Raw genomic sequence first — 18,274 nt, 5'->3', positions numbered from 1 at the left:
TTCATTACATTCAATGTACATAAAATTATAAATAATTTACATACCACTAAATCTATTTTTAGCTATGCTATCCTCCAACCAATCTTTGGTTACTACATATTTACACACATTTACAGCAATAAAGAACTTCATAGTTCGGGAAACAGCAGGTGCTACGACATGTGTACACAGCTTAGGATTCTCAGTTACCATGCCACCTAGCTGTATAACAATCTACAAATACCGTAAAGTAAAGGGTCATTGACCTTCTTTTTCCAGTCCAATAATCAAGATATAACAGACAGACGCACAGATGAACACTGATACTGTGAAAGTATTATTATTCGTGGGGTACCAATTATCCAGGTTTTCACCTCAAATTCAAGGATCCACAAACTTGTGCTATTACTGTAATCCATGAAAATTTGTATCCACGAATTAAAGTACTTATACAGTATTTCAATGTCCCCTTCCACAAATGGTGTGTTGACAAACAACAGTAAATCACAGGCAAGCAGAAACTCATAATTTCAAATCAAAACACTAAATATTTTATCTTAATAGCAGCTGAAATATTGGTCCCCAAAAATTATATTCATACTGTACATGTACTTATCATAGAGAAAAGATTTTAAAGCATTCTTCTAACAAGAGGTTATAAGAAAAAAGTGATACAAACCTGTTGTAATTTTTTGGCAACTCCCTTCATAAATCCAGTAAATAAAACTCGAGGAACATTTGCATTGGTGATTTGTATACTGATCTCCTCATTTTCTGGCCTGAAAAACAAGTTATGAAGATGATTTTACCACAGCTGATAGTAAATAAAGTAAATAGGGAAGCATTACGCTTAGTAAAGAGGTAACAGTAACTAAGGAAACAAATAAATACACTACAGACATCCCATACATTAACATCATGTCATAGAAAGTAGTCACCATACACAGGGAATAATGTCATAGAAAGTAGTCACCATACATAGGGAATAATGTCAAAGAAAGTAGTCACCATACATAGGCAGTGATATCATATTATCCTTATAAATCGTGACAGTGAAAAAGCAAAATATTTAATTAAAGACAGATATCAGCAAGACAACCAAACCAAAAGTAAAGAGCTTGTTTCACCATCACTAGAAGTCTAGAAATAAAACAAGAATACTACATGTAGCCACTGTAGAAAGAGTTGAATTACAAATGTTTGACACTTGTATAAATAGCAGATTCAAAACTTATGTGCTTTCAATAATCCATGTGGCGATTCAAGGTTAATGTATCTTAATGAATCAAATTAAGTTAGGTTAAGAATTCTTCATACAACAACAACAAAAATTCGCAAAAAAAGAACGTGAAAAATGAAGAAAGTCCCATAACTCCCATAAAAATTGTCGAATCAAAGTAGCGGCTAAGTATGATCAACTACATATGGTGACAAACAATCCTACAAAATTTGGTCAAATTCCGTTTAGCGGTTTCTGAGGGGTTGTGTCCACAAGGTGTTCCTATTGTGATTAATGTGAAAAATGAACAAAGTCCCATAACTCCCATAAAAATTGTCAAATCAAAATAGCGGCTACGTATGATCAACTACATATGGTGACAAACAATCCTACAAAATTTGGTCAAATTCTGTTCAGCGATTTCTGAGGAGTTGCATCCACAAGGTGTTCCTTTGCGAATAATATGTAAAATGAACAAAGTCCCATAATTCCCATAAAAATTGTCGAATCGAAATAGCAGTTAAGTATGGTGAAAAATATATGGTGACAAACAACCCTACAAAATTTGATCAAATTCCTTTCAGCCGTTTCTGAGGATTTGTGTACACAAGCTTCGGACGCACGGATGGACACAAGCATTTCTATGTCCTCGCTCCGTGTTGCGGTGGGGACAAAAATGTCTAGCATTATTAATGCATCCACAAGGTTTTCCTTTGCGAATAATATGAAAAATGAACAAAGTCCCATCATTCCCATAAAAATTGTCGAATCAAAATAGCAGTTAAATATGGTGAACAACATATGGTGACAAACAACCCTACAAAATTTGATCAAATTCCTTTCAGCTGTTTCTGAGGATCTGCATCCACAAGCTTTGGATGCACACCAGCATTTCTATGTCCTCGCTCCGTGTTGTGGTGGGGGACAAAAATGTCTAGCATTATTAATGAAGGTGAAATGGGCACTAAAAAAATAGTGCAATCAAGAACATTACCATAACATAAATCACTCTGACACCTGTAAAATATCTTTAAACCTTGTTGACTCCCCTAACACAAATTACTACATGTTTCTTTTCTTTCTATACCATTATAAAAATAAATTTCTTCCTATAAGGGTACATAAATTCTAACAACAAAAATCCACATACTTTTTCTTCTTGGCTGGTGGCTCTGTATTTTCCACATTGTTTTCCTGGCCTGGAGCAGGGGCTGATCTAAACTTCTGCTGTGGTAAGAATTTCTATAAAAAAATCAATACTTTGAAATTACTTTCATCATGTTTCATTGGGAACTTGAAATTATGGTTGGCAACCCAAAAACAATAATACTTCCACAGTATAATTCTATACTTAATGTAGATCATACCTCAGCAACCCACAAACAATAATACTTCCACTGTATAATTATATAATTAATGTAGATCATACCTTATACATGTAGCAGGTCAAATTACATAATTTTTCAACATAATTTTCCAGAATATCAAATAACCCAAAAACCGGATTAATACCAAATAATGATATATACTGACCTTCCAAGTTTCCCTCTGTATCTTTAATGGTGTCCTCCAACCAACTATAATAATGAGTAAGACAATTAACATCTCCCAAAAGATCTATTTAGGAAGAATGCACAATATAGTCACACTTTGAAGAATATGTCTGGTCAAAATCTAAGAGTGTATTGAAAACCATTTTTTATGGCATTTGTACTGTTGACACTATTTTACAATTGACTTAGAGCTAATGAAATGGAATATGCAATAAATAAGGAAAAAAATAAGATTTCCCATTTAGATGGAAAAAACTAGAAAAACTGTGAGTAGTGCTCACTTAAGTGATACCCCCCAACTCATGTATGTATTTGATAACATTCACCTTTTGACCTCCAAATCCATTTGGATCAAAATCTAAAAAGAAGGTGCACAATGGTAATACATTTGTATGTAATAACGATTCTGTGAAAATTTCATTAAAATCCCTGAAGTGGTTCGGAGGAGTAAACAATAAAAGATGGGTCTTCCTCTGCATAACAGACGAAAGAAAGTACAGACATAAGGAAGGACAGACACTCCTATCACTATATGTGACATAGTTTCATGAAAATAGGCACTCTACCATTCAAATGCATGGAGATTCATCATCAACATAGCCTTGAGTTCAATATCAAAACACTTTTGGAGTAAAAATATCAATAAAAATCTCTAATATATAGTTCTACATAATAAAAATGTTAAGAAAGGCATAAAATAGAAGATTATGCATTTTAGCATCCTGTTTTCCCAGAAGTAAACAGTTAAATGCTGATCGGTCTATGGATTTCAATACTGTCTAAATTGGAAATTCCAGATAGGGAAATGAAACTAGAACGACTTATAAGCCCTATTAAGAATGATGATGCCTGTATTTAGTTCTTGTGACTAGAAAGAGCCATGGATTCTCTGACACACAAGCTATCTTGTGACTAGAAAGAACAATGGATTCTTTGTCACACGCTATCTTGTGACTAGAAAGAACAATGGATTCTTTGTCACAAGCTACCTTGTGACTAGAAAGAAAAATGGACTCTCTTACACATGATATCTTGTGACTAGAACTAACAATGGATTCTCTGACACATACTATCTTGCCAATATAAGACAAAGTGACCTACCCATCAGGTTATGAACTACTTGTACATCCATTTGAAATGGGTCAGGATACAGCTGTACATACTTTGGTTGGACAGGTAACCTAAGGGCATCTAGGTGTCCTAAAACTAGGTCACTCAACCACTGGACATTGACAACAGGTAATTTCCATTCTTTGGCTTTATCATATTTCTCTCCCTCTGGTCTGAAACACAAATCAAGTCAAGTAAACATAACAGCCTAAGACCACTCATATTTTATGTAGTATTTCGCATCTTTCTTATACTATATGTATATGAAAGAAAACAATACTCAAGTTATAGCATGCAAACCAAGTGTCAAACATATACAACAGTGCCATATCACTATGCAATGGCAAAATTTTAAGACTGCATAAAAATGGACCTGAAAATGCTGTTCCTGGATATTTCCTGATGTCATTAAATCTTGACATGTCTTTTTCTTAATTTTACAAACTTTTGTAAATTAAAAATATATATATAAGTATACCATTATATGGTCAATATGATTTTCCATATTGGCTTATTCATTGGTCTTAGGCCTCATATTGAACTAAGGCTGTGTATCTGTCCAATCTAGCTAGACAAGGACCAACAGCAAAGCCAATATGGAAAACTTTACTCAAAAATAACTTTATCAGCGAACCCATCTCAGTGATATTGTTAACCTTAATAAAGTTGTTTCCCCTGAAGAAAATTTCCCACCCTGCAAAAAAAATATTACTGGTAACATCTGTTGTTTTGAAGGTTATAAAAATTCAATCATCAGAGAAATTCTTACAAAGAATACTTTTCATCCCCATATTTTTTTTTGGAAAGTTTAGAAATAAAGAAGTTTTTATGTACAATGACCAATTTACTCACTTTCTACAAATTAGTGCAGTGTTTTGATGTGTCATGTGGCCAGTATATCGAGCACCAATTGCATTGATCATCTGTTTAACTCTAATTCTCTCATCCCCATCGAAGTTTGTCATACACAGAATCTGAAATGAATTGAAAAAAAAACCAAACTCATTGATAAAAACACATAATATGCAAGAGAAAATAGACTTACTACAATACTTATTCAAGGTGTAAGGCCTGTAATAAACCTGAATATTGCATGCTTAGTCCTTGTTGTACACTAGTGGTTAATGTCACACAATTGACCAGATTACTGATAATGATTAGATGAACATGAACTCCTTTTCTTCAATTTCAGGTTTATGTGTGTGCATTTTCAGTACAATGTATACATTGGCTTGTTTTGTTATATTTAAATGTCACCTGATTACCACAGAGTCTGTTCTCCCCATACCACCAGTGGTAAATACAAGGTTTGTTCTCCCCATACACTAGTGGTAAATAAGATGCTAAAAACTAACCTGATTACTACATGGTTTGTTCTTCCCACACACTAGAGGTAAATGCATGCCAATATCTAACCTGATTACTACATTATTTGTTCTCCCCATACACCTGTAGTAAATGAAATGCCAATAACTAACCTGATTACTACATGGTTTGTTCTCCCCATACACTAGTGGTAAATGTAATGCCTGCCATGGAGGTACCATTTTCTTTTTCAACAGAACATCATTCAACCAATAAGCTGTAACAACTCTTCTCTGATCCCTTAATGCCTACAGGAGAATCAAGATGTAAATATTAGTTATTTTCAGTACAATAGAGGTTCACATGAGTACAATGAAAGCATACAGTTGAGTGTAAGTTTGGCTTTACATTAATTCTGAACTGTACTAAAAATTTTTTTAGAAAAACAATGTAACATTGTACTAAATGCATCAATGGAAACCCACAATTCATTGCACTTTGTACATTTTGTTAACAGAAATGTTAAGGGTCTAAGCATTATCAACCATGGGTTTCCAGCAATGCCTTAACCACAAACCAGTCTACTATAGATCATAAAATTTTATAAATAACAAAATAACAAGTACAATGTGTACTCTAGACCATGGTAAAGGGAAAATAAATTTTTCATACTATGACAAACAATTAGTATTTCATTGTATGCAGGATAGGAAACTCACTCAAATTCTAGCCATTCCTGAATACATTTTTTCAATATATTTACTACATGGCTATATAGATTTTTGCTAAAATTAACTAGCTCTGTCAAAAAAATAGCCAGTCTCAGGCTTGTGGGCAGGCTACCATTTCTAACTTGGTTGTATAGTAATTTCAATTATCTGAATAGCAATGTATTTACTCACAGGCAAATTTTACTTGAAAATTCAGTATTTTTTTTTATTGAAACTTTCTGGTTGTCAAGGTCTTATTAACACATAAAAACATGAAGTGCAACCATTACTTAACAAAAACAAAATGTTACATTTAGTAACAGTTAGTAATGTTGTGATGATAGGATATCATTCACCTTCCAACTACACCTGAAAAAGTTCTCTGTGTTAACTTCAAATATAATGTATATACATTTGTACCAATACCAGTTTTAGACATGGTGCAATTCTACCATAACAAACACAGGCTCAAAGAGAGCAAACCAGCCTATACAAGCCTCAACAGTATATAACTTATGTAGGCTCACACAATGCAACAGATCTAAGAGATGACAGAAAAGTGAAATGCAGACTCAAACCTCATAAGCATGAACCCTTCATGGATCAAGAGTTCAAAATTCCCTACACAAGAAGTAAGTGATAATTAACCGAGGGAAAGTAACATTTTTATGTTTCTGAAATTAAACTTGCTCATTTAAAGCAGAAAATTCTGCAATCCTAGAGCACTGTACATAGAATTCCCTGCTAACTTATTAACAACTTAAAAGGAAAACAAAAATGGACTCACTTTTCATTCTTTTAAAGGCAAAAAACAAGAAATATGTGAGTAGTGATAACCCACCTTTAATCACAATACAGGGAAAATAAACAAAAGTCCTTTGTAAACGGGAAGTTGCCGAATTTTTCCAAAAAATGGATCTCACCTTATGGCATACCTACTCGAAGAATATGTTTATATTTCAAGCTGCTGTGATGAGTAGTTGCTGAGTAAAGAGTGATGAAAGTTTCAACTTTCACAAATAAAAAGTAAAAAAAATAAACAAAGTCCTCTGTAAACACAAAGTTCTGAAAAGGATCCCACCATATGACATGTTTTAAAATTTCAAGCCAGTGTGATGAGTAGTTGCTGAGAAAACTGACAGAAACATGGACAAGGATAAAACAGTATACCCCCTCTACTTCGGAGCGGGGGTATAACAAATAATAAAATATTCCTTTAACTTGTATCAACACTCCCATAATCCTATCATCTGCAATACAAATATATGTTTTGTAATACATTTTTACACCCATCATGTTTGTGAATTATATGAATTTGTTTTAAAATTTGGTAATATAAAATAAATGGATGGGGGTAATAATAAAGATCATATGACACTATTATTGTCCACAAACCATAATTATTGAACCTCAATTTTCTTATACATTAAGTTGTACAATAAATACTTATTGATTAATCATTTTTCAATTTCTTATTAAATTTCCATCAACTTGTATGTCACAAGTCCCTTTTTCAGCGGTCTCATCTCCATTTCCAGTTTACCAAAAATTCCAGATTTTTTTTTTGTTGCCACTGATTAGTTTATCTTTTCCTTTTTTACAATTTGTACCTACATAAAGTGGTAAAAACCTGAGTGTATCAAATGTTTCATTAATGATATACTTCAGGTCATAACTTTTGACCCCTGAAGCTATTTATCATTTAATTAATCAGTAAAACATACAAGACATTTTCACTACATCTAGCTTCTGTTTAAACACTAACACCTGGAAGGCACCAGGATTAAACATCATTATAAAACTTATTTGTCCTTAAACAATGAAAAGTTGTGATTATATCACTATTTCATAATTGGCACCTAATTAGTGAAAGTAAATTTGTATCTTAAAATAAAATCATCAACTATTTTGTTTCAATTGATATCATTGGTTAATAATTTATTTAACCAAATGAAAAATGACAGACTGAGGTTAAGTCATGAAACTAAGTACATGCCCAGGTCATAAAAGAGAAAATATGAAGATGGATCCATAGACCTTGAACAAATTTCAAATGAAGAAGAGAGTGGTTGATGACTGAAAATTTTCACCAAAGATTAAGAGACTGAAAACAAAACACACAGCACTACTGGTACCAAGACCATCTATTTTCCTATATAGCCCCACTCTGAATATGTACTTCAAGCAAAGGGACCATCTCAGTAAACTTATAATGAATAGACAGTAAATTACAAGAAACTTTAAAGCAGTTCAATATCTCATGCACCATCAAGTTTCTGGCCACATATGCTGTAACATTGTCTTTTAGTATTTTGAGATGGTACCTGAATATGATTCAGTATACTTACTTGGTAAACCTAAAATATCAATATACAATGTCTAATCAGAAATTTACAACACCTATTCGCTAATTCTACACAAGCCCCATACATCAAAATCTGTACCTGATCAGGCCGTTAGTAGATGGCCAATCTAGAATCATTGAAAGTACTAATTAATATAAACAAAAGAAGTACTAATTAGCATAAACAAAGACTAGGGGTGCTTCCCATTATAGGGTTTGTTCCACTTCAACCAAAGATTTGTGTTCCATTATTTGTTTGTACACAGTGGTTTGTCTCAGACAGCTAACCACAGAAACTGGAAGTAAAATTGAGAAATTGGTTCATACCAAATAATGGAAAACAAACCAGTTAACCTTTACAAAAAGAAATGCTACATATATAATAAATGAAACTAAACTGTTGTGGAAACAATGTTTTAATTGTACATAATCACAAAACAATTTAAATGGATAAATCATCTATTTCATGCATGATTCTCATATGTAAATCTAAAAAACAATAATCGTATGGAGTAAGCAAACAAAGCACTACAAATGATTGTCATGTGTGCACATTTTGGTATGTATTTATTTTATATAGTAGAAATGTGTATAACCTTACCAGATGGAATACATCACTGTGCTGGTTAGCAGCTAAGACATGGGTAATTCTGTTGGAGTAAGAAGTATCCACTTGTCCTCCATGTTGTTCTATTATCTGTAATTAACAGATTGATTGTTGTTTCATGTCTTATGGCAGATACTCCATCAACTTAAGGATGACAATGAGTGACTAATCGAACAGACCCTATTTAGTACTAGTTTGACAGGCTAAGTGTGATTCAAAATGTGCTAGTTCACTTAAGCAGCAGCACTCAGGAAGGCATGTCACTCCATTCTGACTAAAAACTTAGCCTTTGTCTCTATCTTGGTGGAGAAGCAGTGACCATGAAGCTGGTTGTAATTAATTAGAAGAAAACACTTGTATAAATGAATTAGGAAAAAAATTCTTTCTCTTGTTACATTTTTTTTTATTACTGCAAGCCTATTTCATGTCTTATATATATTTCAAATGACACTAAAAATGTCATCAATTTTGGATTTGATTTTCAATTCAATTTTTTCAGTCTTTGTAAAACAGACTGAAAAAAAGTCACATGATTTTTTTTTTAATTAAGTAGTAAAAAATCGAAAAGTCTGCACTCACCATCTTTTTCTTAGTTTGGCTGAAATTTTCAGCTCAATTGAGAATATACAAGTAGCCAAAGCACAGTATTGATTGTATTACCTTCTTCCAGTTGTCAATTTGTTCTTGTCCCAGTAGTTTCTGATAGTCAGTAATAAAGAACACACAGCCAAGAAGACACATATCAGATGGTACTGAAACAAACATCATTGATTTCATAAGTTTATTATTACACAGCAAACAAATATATTTATTAAAGAAGATGAGCAATTAATGTTTAGTAAATCAAATTGAAAACAGTCGATATAAATCATTGATAGTGTTCATTTTTAGACAGCAATGAAATCTCATAAAGAAACAGCACTGAATTAAGGTTTTTCATACATTTATTTGCAATGTAAATAAGTCCCATTTGATGAACTACATGTATAAAATAATTTATATTATAAAAGTTTACTGTTAATAAATGAGGATTAATGATTAACTAATAAGATTGGTATTTTTTCAGACTTTAAGCTGACAGTCATTTTCATTGAATTTCTTCCATATTACTTATACAAGATGCCCAGTTACATACTTTCCCAATTCCGTCATAGGAAAAGACTTACATTATCTGTGGGTTCATGTCTCAAAGAACTTTACCCTCAGAATACTTTCAAAGGATAGGACTTACCATTATCTGTGGGCTCGTGTCCCATATATGTTGGAGGTTGGTGTAATTGTTGAACTCTCTGTTGGTTAGGTGGAGTGTATCGTGGAGGAGGTTGTCGTCTTGGAATCTGCATGTTCAAACCTAACATCTGGCTGACCTGGAAATAAGAAATACCAATTATGATCATAGGGTCTACGTTATTAAAAATGTTTAAGATTTTTTTCTGTGCAACAGTTTAAATGAAAATTCAACTAATCTAGACATCAATGAAAAGGAGAAGTTTGAGTAAGTTCTGTTTGAAATATAACAATATTGATATTTTTTGTCTACCTAATTTATTCCAAAAACTTCTCCCTATCAAAGACAAATGGAAGTAGTGAGTTTGTCAAGGAGATTAACTCATGGAAAAAAAAACCTACACTGAAATGCAGAAAACAAAAACAAAAACAAAAGGCTCCCAGGAGCCTGAATTGCCCACCTGATTGAATTTTGCCTTTCAAGGGCAATAAATTTAACAAGAAGTTGTCTGATAACTTTTTGACTCAAGAAGCCTTTGGTAGGGCTAGTCAAAAGGATCATTTCAGCAATTGAAAGTTTCTATCTATCTATCATAGTTTTCAAGATATTAGCTGAAAACTGGAAAAAAAGACTGTAATTTTTTCCCCTTTCAAGGGCAATAACTCTTACAAGAAGTTGTCTGATAACTTTTATCCCTGGAGACTTGTAGGTCTTCTAATAAGGATCATATCAGCAGTTTTTTAAAGCGAAAAAATACTGTCTGACCCCTATGTTCTATTTTTTAGTAAGGTGGCCATGTTTTTAGACGAATCAAATGATCAGTTCAATGCAGGATACCCCAAGGACCTTCATACCAAGTTTGGTTCCAATTGGTCAAGTAGTGTCAAAGGAAAAGATTTTTGAAAGAAATAACATTGAAAAAAGCAAAAAAATGTTGAAAAACAGCAATAACTCTAACATGGCTTAGTAAATTAAACAAAAATTTGACCACATATTTAAAAAAAAAATAAAAAATAAAAATAACCAGTCATTGTGATGTATAGTTTCAAAAAACTATCAAATGTCTCTAAATTTATATGTACACAGTTAAATTGTTTCTGAAAAAAATTAAAAAAATAATTAAAATCCTACCTTATCACTTGGGTATGAAGGGTGTTCTTGTCTTCAATAAAATCCTACTTTATCATTTAGCTATGGAGGGTGTTTAAAATCCTATCTTATCACTTGGCTGTGGATGGTGTATAAAATTCTACCTTATCACTTAGGTGTGGAGGGTGTATAAAATCTTACCTTATCACTTGGCTGTGGAGGGCGTACTTGTCTTAGATCTGCATTATTAGTAATGTTTCTCAAAGTCCTCATGTGGGAGAGGAATTCTGGAGTAAGCGGAGGGCCACCTCCTGGAGGGAATTGTAACTGTGATGGGAATGGGTACTGGCCAATGGTTGGCATTCTGGGTACTGGTATGTTACCGCCTCGGTTTCCTGGACCAACACCCTGCAGGAAAACATGTTATTGAACAAATTGCAACTGTCTTCTCATACTGTTTTTAGCATCATCACACAAATTACTAATTATAGTATGGTTCATCTATGAATTACCTTTTGTTGGGTGAAATCACAAGCATTTTTCCTACCTTTACCAGGTCTACTACATCCTTCAAATCAATTCAAACTATCTTATAGCTTTTTACATGACTAGACCTCTCTGCATTGGATTTGATTTTCACATTTTTAACATTGAATGACATACTGGTACTTCACGTACATTAATCATTTCATTTTCAAAATACATGTATATATATCATTTAAATAAAAATTTGTACATGTTCAAATTTTCATGATGACATTACCTAAAATCACATTTTTTAAATCATAAAATTGGGATGTCAACTCTTTTAGAGACTTTGTAAATTTTGAAAACGTCATCTTAAAAATAAATTTGCAATTTCTGGTATATTTTCATGCCATAATATTTCCAAGTACAGCTAAAATATTCTTAAAAACTACGTAAACTGCAATACATAGTTCATAAAAATCACACAAAAAGATGAACCAGAGTATTTAAACGACAAAGACTAAAAAATCATTCTCTTATAATACTTGACATTCCTATTGTTGACACTCAACTAAAAAATAAGGGGATTAAATAAAGGACACCTGGTTAATATATTCAAATTAAGATGACAATAAACAGCTGTAGTCTAAAGTCATTTCTTTCTATATTCAAAACTCAACTTCTGAAATTCAACAACTCATACCTACAACGTTATAAAATCTTTTTTATTCAATAGTCACAAAGCCATTTTTCAACTCTATTTCCAATAATCAGATTGGTTATACTCGGCGTCACATAAATAACATACTGTTAAAATTTGAATAAAAATATTTTTCACGACTTTATTGACACCTACCGTCGTTTAAATTGTCTTAAATGACTTGCTCATTCGTTTAGCCAAACGGCTTCTCCCTAAACAAGTCGCTTATTAGCTTAAATCATGCGTAACAATTCCTTACGGGAAAATCCCATACTAATATCTGCCATGTTGGTTTCTACGGGACGATTTGTTTACAAACGAACTTCGTAAGTTCCCGTCGAACTCCAGTGACAATCGTCTGCTTGATCAACTTCTCAGTATTGTACGTTGTTTGCGTAAAATAAATCCGAGATATCCGAAATAACGCTGAAATGCATTCTGGGTTCTTCGGTTTTTGGACAAACCATTTAAACGTAAACAACATCTCCTAGCAACCCGATCACTGTAAACATGGCCGACTTTTTACAATGTAAATATTGGCACCGAAAATTAAAATCTGACCGGAATTTAACGATTCAATATGTAGGGAGAAGCCGTTTGGCTAAACGAATGAGCAAGTCATTTAAGACAATTTAAACGACGGTAGGTGTCAATAAAGTGGTAGAAAATATTTTTATTCAAATTTTAACAGTATGTTATTTATGTGACGCCGAGTATAGTGATGTTTAATTAGGCAAAGTAAAAAAAAATCTTTGCTCAATTCACTGCTTAGACAGGACCTTTTTTTTTAAACAATGAGCAGTTTAGCTTCAGAAATTTGAATGATATAGAAGAAAGAACTTCAATGGGGAAAAATAAACAAATCTCTGTCTGGTTTGGGAGCATGCAAGAGACACAACAATCGTAGACATGCATGTCGTGCAGAGTCGATCAAGCAAACCTGTATACGATTGTTGACCATACGAGCAAGTGCTTCTCTTGCAGTGCCACTCGGAGTGCCGGGGCGTGCTGTACTACTGGGTGAATCAAGGTATCCTTTATCTTCATTGGACAAACGTCGATCTAGAACTGCAGCAGCTAGCTGCTGAGAAATCACCTGATTAGGCATGCTCCTAGCAATGAACTCCTGATGGCTTGGTGATCTTTTGGGTGACTTCTGAGTCCTTGGTCTGGGAGCTTTCTCTTGGACCTCTGTAAAAATTGGTTTAGGTAAACCAACATTAGACTTTTCAAGGACAGGTGGTGCAGATTCTATTGTTTCCATAGGTTGTAAGGGAGGAAGTGGAGTAGGGACTCTGATTGGGGGAGGAGTAGGTGGAGTTGGAGGGTCAGGTGGAGGATAGACTATTAGTGTTGGATGGTATATCTCTTCTTCCAGTGGGCTACCCTTTTCTATACTGTCATTTATCCAGTCAGGTGTCACTATCTTGATTTGGCCTTCATGCTTCATTGCCTTTTCATACTTGGCCTATCAAAAGAAATTTAAAATTTCATGCTTGTAATAATAGTTCATTAAAGAGGATGGTCCAGCAAGAGAAAAAAGGAATGAGGTAAATGCTGAAATTGGCAAAATTATAAGTACTGGTGGATACGGTTCAATTAAAAATCCTTAGGTCTTAAAAAATGTGTGTTTCAGTAATGTTCCAAAAAAAAAAAAAATAAATAAATAAATAAAAATTGGTCAGTAGGAGGCCATTTTTTGGCAGATCCAAGAACACATTAGTATAGTTAAACAAATCAAAACATTTGTAAGAAGACTAACTGTTGGAAAAAAAATAATTTGCTGAAAAAAATTAAGTTGGCAATGAATAAATAAAATGACCGGTTGGTCGGGCTACTAGAAACGCATTTTTTTACATCATATATTCAGGGAATAAATTGGAAGTAAACATACAGTAAAAAAAATTCCATTCTTGTATATTAATATCAGGATTTGAAGAATAAAAAAAACCCCTAATTATTAATATCCTTCGTGTCCTTCAATTGTATAACCAGATTTAATTCAAAATAAAGCAATGGACCAATGTACAATTACTACGGAGACATACTAAGGTTATTACAATTTTGTTGAGTTCCTCTAAATTAAATAAAAAAAATGATTACATTACACCTAAACAAACGGATCAAATGGAGTAAGAGAGAGTCTATGAATTAAATGCTTCACTGGGCACAGCTTGATACGACCCAAGATGTTAAACCTTGAACAGTTGGGGCAAATATGAACACACCATTCAAGCTTGTTACTGTTCTTAATTTTAATTCTATTTAAGAATTTAAGACAGGGCAAAAATTTGACCAGAATCAAAGTAGCCTCTATTTGACCCATAATGGTTACAACCCCTGTAATCAATCTCTGTCACAGCACCAAAATCAATGCCAGTCTTCCTTTTGTAGTATGGTACAGTGTGGTACAATTTCAAAGAGATCCATTCATTTATAGTCAGGCTTTCGTCCAGAAATAATGAAGATGATTGTTTCCAGCCCCTATTTAGACCCTATTTCCTAAGCAGTTCAAGTGACAATCCCAAAATCAATCCCAGCCTTCCTTTTGAGCAATGGTGCCTTGTAGTATAAATTTCATAAAGTTAATTGTTAACTGAATGAATGTATTATATTATGAAGTAATAAATTTCTGAATGTAAATACCGATTTAACAGGGCTGTCAAGCTTGCATTTAGTTATGTGAATAAGACCACATTTTTTTCCTTTGACAAAATGGGCTTAATACATGTACATATTTACATATTGATCAGTCTGAATGATTGTTGATGACAAACTTCCTACCAATTTCATTCATTTATACAAAATCTAGCCCCCAAAAAATGACCAACTGGTTATTTCAGTACCTAGATCATATAAAACAAATCATGAATCATGACATTGGTGAATCCCAGCAACATCCCTGTTTCTTACCTTAATTTTATATTATAACATGCAGTGATTGGGATAAAAGAGTGCTATGCATTCTTTTATCTTTTATCATTTTTTTTCTGCTGAAATCAGGACTTTTTTTACTAAGAATGATGGAAATTCTAAAGATGATCAAAATTGGTACATTCTCAAAATTCTAATCCCATGTAAGAAACTGTAAAAGCTAACTGCACTTTAGAAACAATTATATTCTGCAAAACTTGTAAAATAAAATGTTTATGTTTGTGTATTATCACTGTTAAAGTTTTAAATCCTACCCCGTCTGTTGCCATGGTGATCAAATGAGTACATTTTTCATCCAATTTCTGTTGACAACTCCCTCCATTATAGGTTATCATGCCCCATAATGCTAAGCAGTCTTCTGGCTCCAGCTATAATACAACAAAATTTAAGCAAACATAAGATAATAAGTTTTCAATTGTTAAAGCTGTCATCTTTGTATATTAAGATATCCCTCCTTTTTTATCATGGCCAGTTGACATGACTAAATGACAGGGATCCTATGTATTGGTTTTTCTTCATTGTCTGCCTTTAATCAGTTAAAAGAAGAAACTTAAAATGCAAGAGGTCATGAGTTGGGGTGGCCACAAAAAGTTGATTTTTTTAAGGGTGGAGCTCATTTCTCTGCTTCAAACAACAGCAAAATTGACCCTTACTGCTTCATTTCACCTGGTTTCTATAGAATAATGATGTCTCTCACCACTCCCACGATGTCAACCCCTTATACTAACCACTCCCAGTTTTAACTGAATCTGAAGCCAAAAATTTCCACAAAATCATTTATTATCATGAGTGACCCCTCTAGGGACTTCTAACCTCCCACTTATAACTGTAATGAATCTTATTTGGCTTAAATGAGCATCAGTGGACACAGATTTTCAATAAATTACATTTTGGTCACAGTCTTGCCCTGGTGAGCCCCACGCCTGCCAAAAAATGACCATTTTCAGGAAACAGACCAATTTTCCAGTGCATGGCCACCCACCCTAAATTTACTTGTGATAGGCAGCCCATTCTGCCAAAGAACTAAACTTACCTGTGAGGGACAAGCCACAATGCCAGAAAACAGCAGATCAGCAGGTGAGAACACTGGTATACTTTATACTATTAAGGCTACAAAAATACTTCACCATGATATGCAAGTGTTAATTCATGAGTCAAGCTAAATTTTCATTTTTATTTGTAGGTATTTAAAAGAGTAAATATGTAGGTTTTACTGGGGATGATTGAGTAATGAAAACTTTAAATTCAAATAATTGGTTAAGTTAAACACGCAAACTATTTTAATTTATTCATACATAAAATTGAGACAGTTGAAGATCTTTCATTATGAAAACCTGGATAAAAAACTACAGGCTCTAAGGAGCCTGAATTGCTCAGCTGGTTCCTTTTTCTATTTCATGGGCATTAACTCAAGTAGGGATTCATCCTACAACTTTTATACATGAAAACTTTCGTAGGCCTTTTCATAAGAATCATTAAATTAATTGGAAGTTTGTTTCTATCTATCATAGTTTTTAAGACATTGGCTAAATACTGCAAAAAAGTCATTTTTCGCTGTTCAAGGGCAATAACTTTAATAAGGAGTTGTATCACATCTGAAAGTTTTTTTTCCCATCTATGAAAGTTTTCAAGGTAATGCCTAAAAACTGCAAAAAATCTTGTTTTTCGCCTTTCAAGGACATTCTACAACTTCAACCTAATGAAGACATTAGTAGAGCTCTTTGAGCTAAAGAAGGACAGTCGCATTTGTTTTCCAATATCTCTTAGTTTTAGAGATACATAACTGGTGACTTGACCCCTGTGGTCTTAAAAGAGAAACATGTTTAACACTTTATCTATATATATATAGGACAAAATTTTCAAAGTAGATACCCTAAGTATATCATATTTGGCAATAATACACAAGGGTCCACAAAAATGAAATGCCAGTGTGGGAAACCAATTTTTTCCCAACTTGCAATTCTGGCTAGTGGAATATTGATCTTGCTAGCCAAATAGAAATTCGACTAGTAAAATTTTTTGGGGTTTTTTTTGTCTGTACTATCATCTGTTTTCTCTTGGATTTGACTATCTTCTACCTTTCTTTTTCTTTCTTCAACTATCTTTTCTTTTGTTTTTAAATTTATCAAAAACTTTACCATTTTTGAATATTCACTCTCATTGAAGTTTTTCATGTGTAATAAGTATATTTTGTACTCTATTTCTGAACTCATATTTTAAACATTAAATTATATCTCAACAGATTCATCATTATCATTATCATTCTAGTTCATTTTTATTTTGACAATAAACAAGTAATTTAAGGTAACATACATGTATCATAAATTACCAAGATAATTTTGTTTGAAAACTAATTCGAGATTGGGACCATCGCATAGGTTTTGGCACATCCCATTTACCAGAAATTAAAATGGCAGATCGTGAACAATGCTTTACATCAATAAAACTGTACATATCATGCCAAAATTCACTTGACACATTAGATCTGAAGCTAAATTTCTTAAAATGTAGGGAACATGTTTTAATGTATGTTGTTAAGGGATGTTTAACTAAATAACCTGTTGGCTGGTTAACTTTCCTTGAAACTTGCCAATCAAATGACTGTCGCCAAATTGACGACTGTAAGCTAATGAGAACTCACCAAATTACACATATACTCGTATTTGGTGAGCTGGCGAGTGGTGGTTTCCAACACTGAATGCACATGTATTTTTATTTTTACCTTACACGAGTTTCACCCATACTGAATACGGGTATGTGTTTCAAACTTACAATAGGATTAAAATTAAAAAAAAACAAAAGATTTAAAAAAAAGCTACGGTTTGTTTCTTTCAAGATATTTGTCATAATGGAAAAATGAATAAAAGAAAAACTTTATTTAAGTATCCAGTCTGTAAAAAACTTAGTTTGACTATGGCTGAAAAAAATGAAAGCTTGAATTTAAAAAGATACGGTAACTGTTTCTTGCATTTCACTGACATGATCACCCAGCTAGACTGAAAAATAAAATTGTATCAGATTACATGAG

The 18,274-nt window shown here is 33.0% G+C and overlaps 1 protein-coding gene across 2 annotated transcripts in view; it reads right to left on the bottom strand.

Annotated features, from left to right (window-relative positions):
• Window positions 1-18,274, bottom strand: part of LOC148609336 (PAX-interacting protein 1-like) — a 29,483-nt gene that overhangs the window by 6,024 nt on the left and 5,185 nt on the right. The window contains exons 3-17 of one of the 2 annotated variants that reach the window (XM_088540890.1): window positions 18,199-18,242; window positions 16,280-16,340; window positions 15,501-15,614; window positions 13,253-13,780; window positions 11,346-11,552; window positions 10,059-10,194; window positions 9,488-9,579; window positions 8,822-8,917; window positions 5,340-5,474; window positions 4,714-4,835; window positions 3,853-4,034; window positions 2,732-2,775; window positions 2,349-2,440; window positions 659-758; window positions 45-213 (exon numbers count right to left, since the gene is read on the bottom strand). In XM_088540890.1, coding sequence (XP_088397016.1) covers window positions 45-213; window positions 659-758; window positions 2,349-2,440; window positions 2,732-2,775; window positions 3,853-4,034; window positions 4,714-4,835; window positions 5,340-5,474; window positions 8,822-8,917; window positions 9,488-9,579; window positions 10,059-10,194; window positions 11,346-11,552; window positions 13,253-13,780; window positions 15,501-15,614; window positions 16,280-16,340; window positions 18,199-18,242 — 2,122 coding nt within the window. The remainder of the gene's footprint in view (window positions 1-44; window positions 214-658; window positions 759-2,348; window positions 2,441-2,731; window positions 2,776-3,852; window positions 4,035-4,713; window positions 4,836-5,339; window positions 5,475-8,821; window positions 8,918-9,487; window positions 9,580-10,058; window positions 10,195-11,345; window positions 11,553-13,252; window positions 13,781-15,500; window positions 15,615-16,279; window positions 16,341-18,198; window positions 18,243-18,274) is intronic. The other variant, XM_088540891.1, reaches the window with a different exon arrangement.

The sequence above is a fragment of the Perna viridis genome, chromosome 8 (assembly GCF_037379345.1).
Source record: "Perna viridis isolate PV_CMFRI_1.1 ecotype Kerala chromosome 8, ASM3737934v1, whole genome shotgun sequence".
In the NCBI taxonomy this organism is placed as follows: Eukaryota; Metazoa; Mollusca; class Bivalvia; order Mytilida; family Mytilidae; genus Perna; species Perna viridis.
The sequence above is the reverse complement of the archived record's forward strand: the minus strand, read 5'-3'. Positions and strand labels throughout refer to the sequence as shown.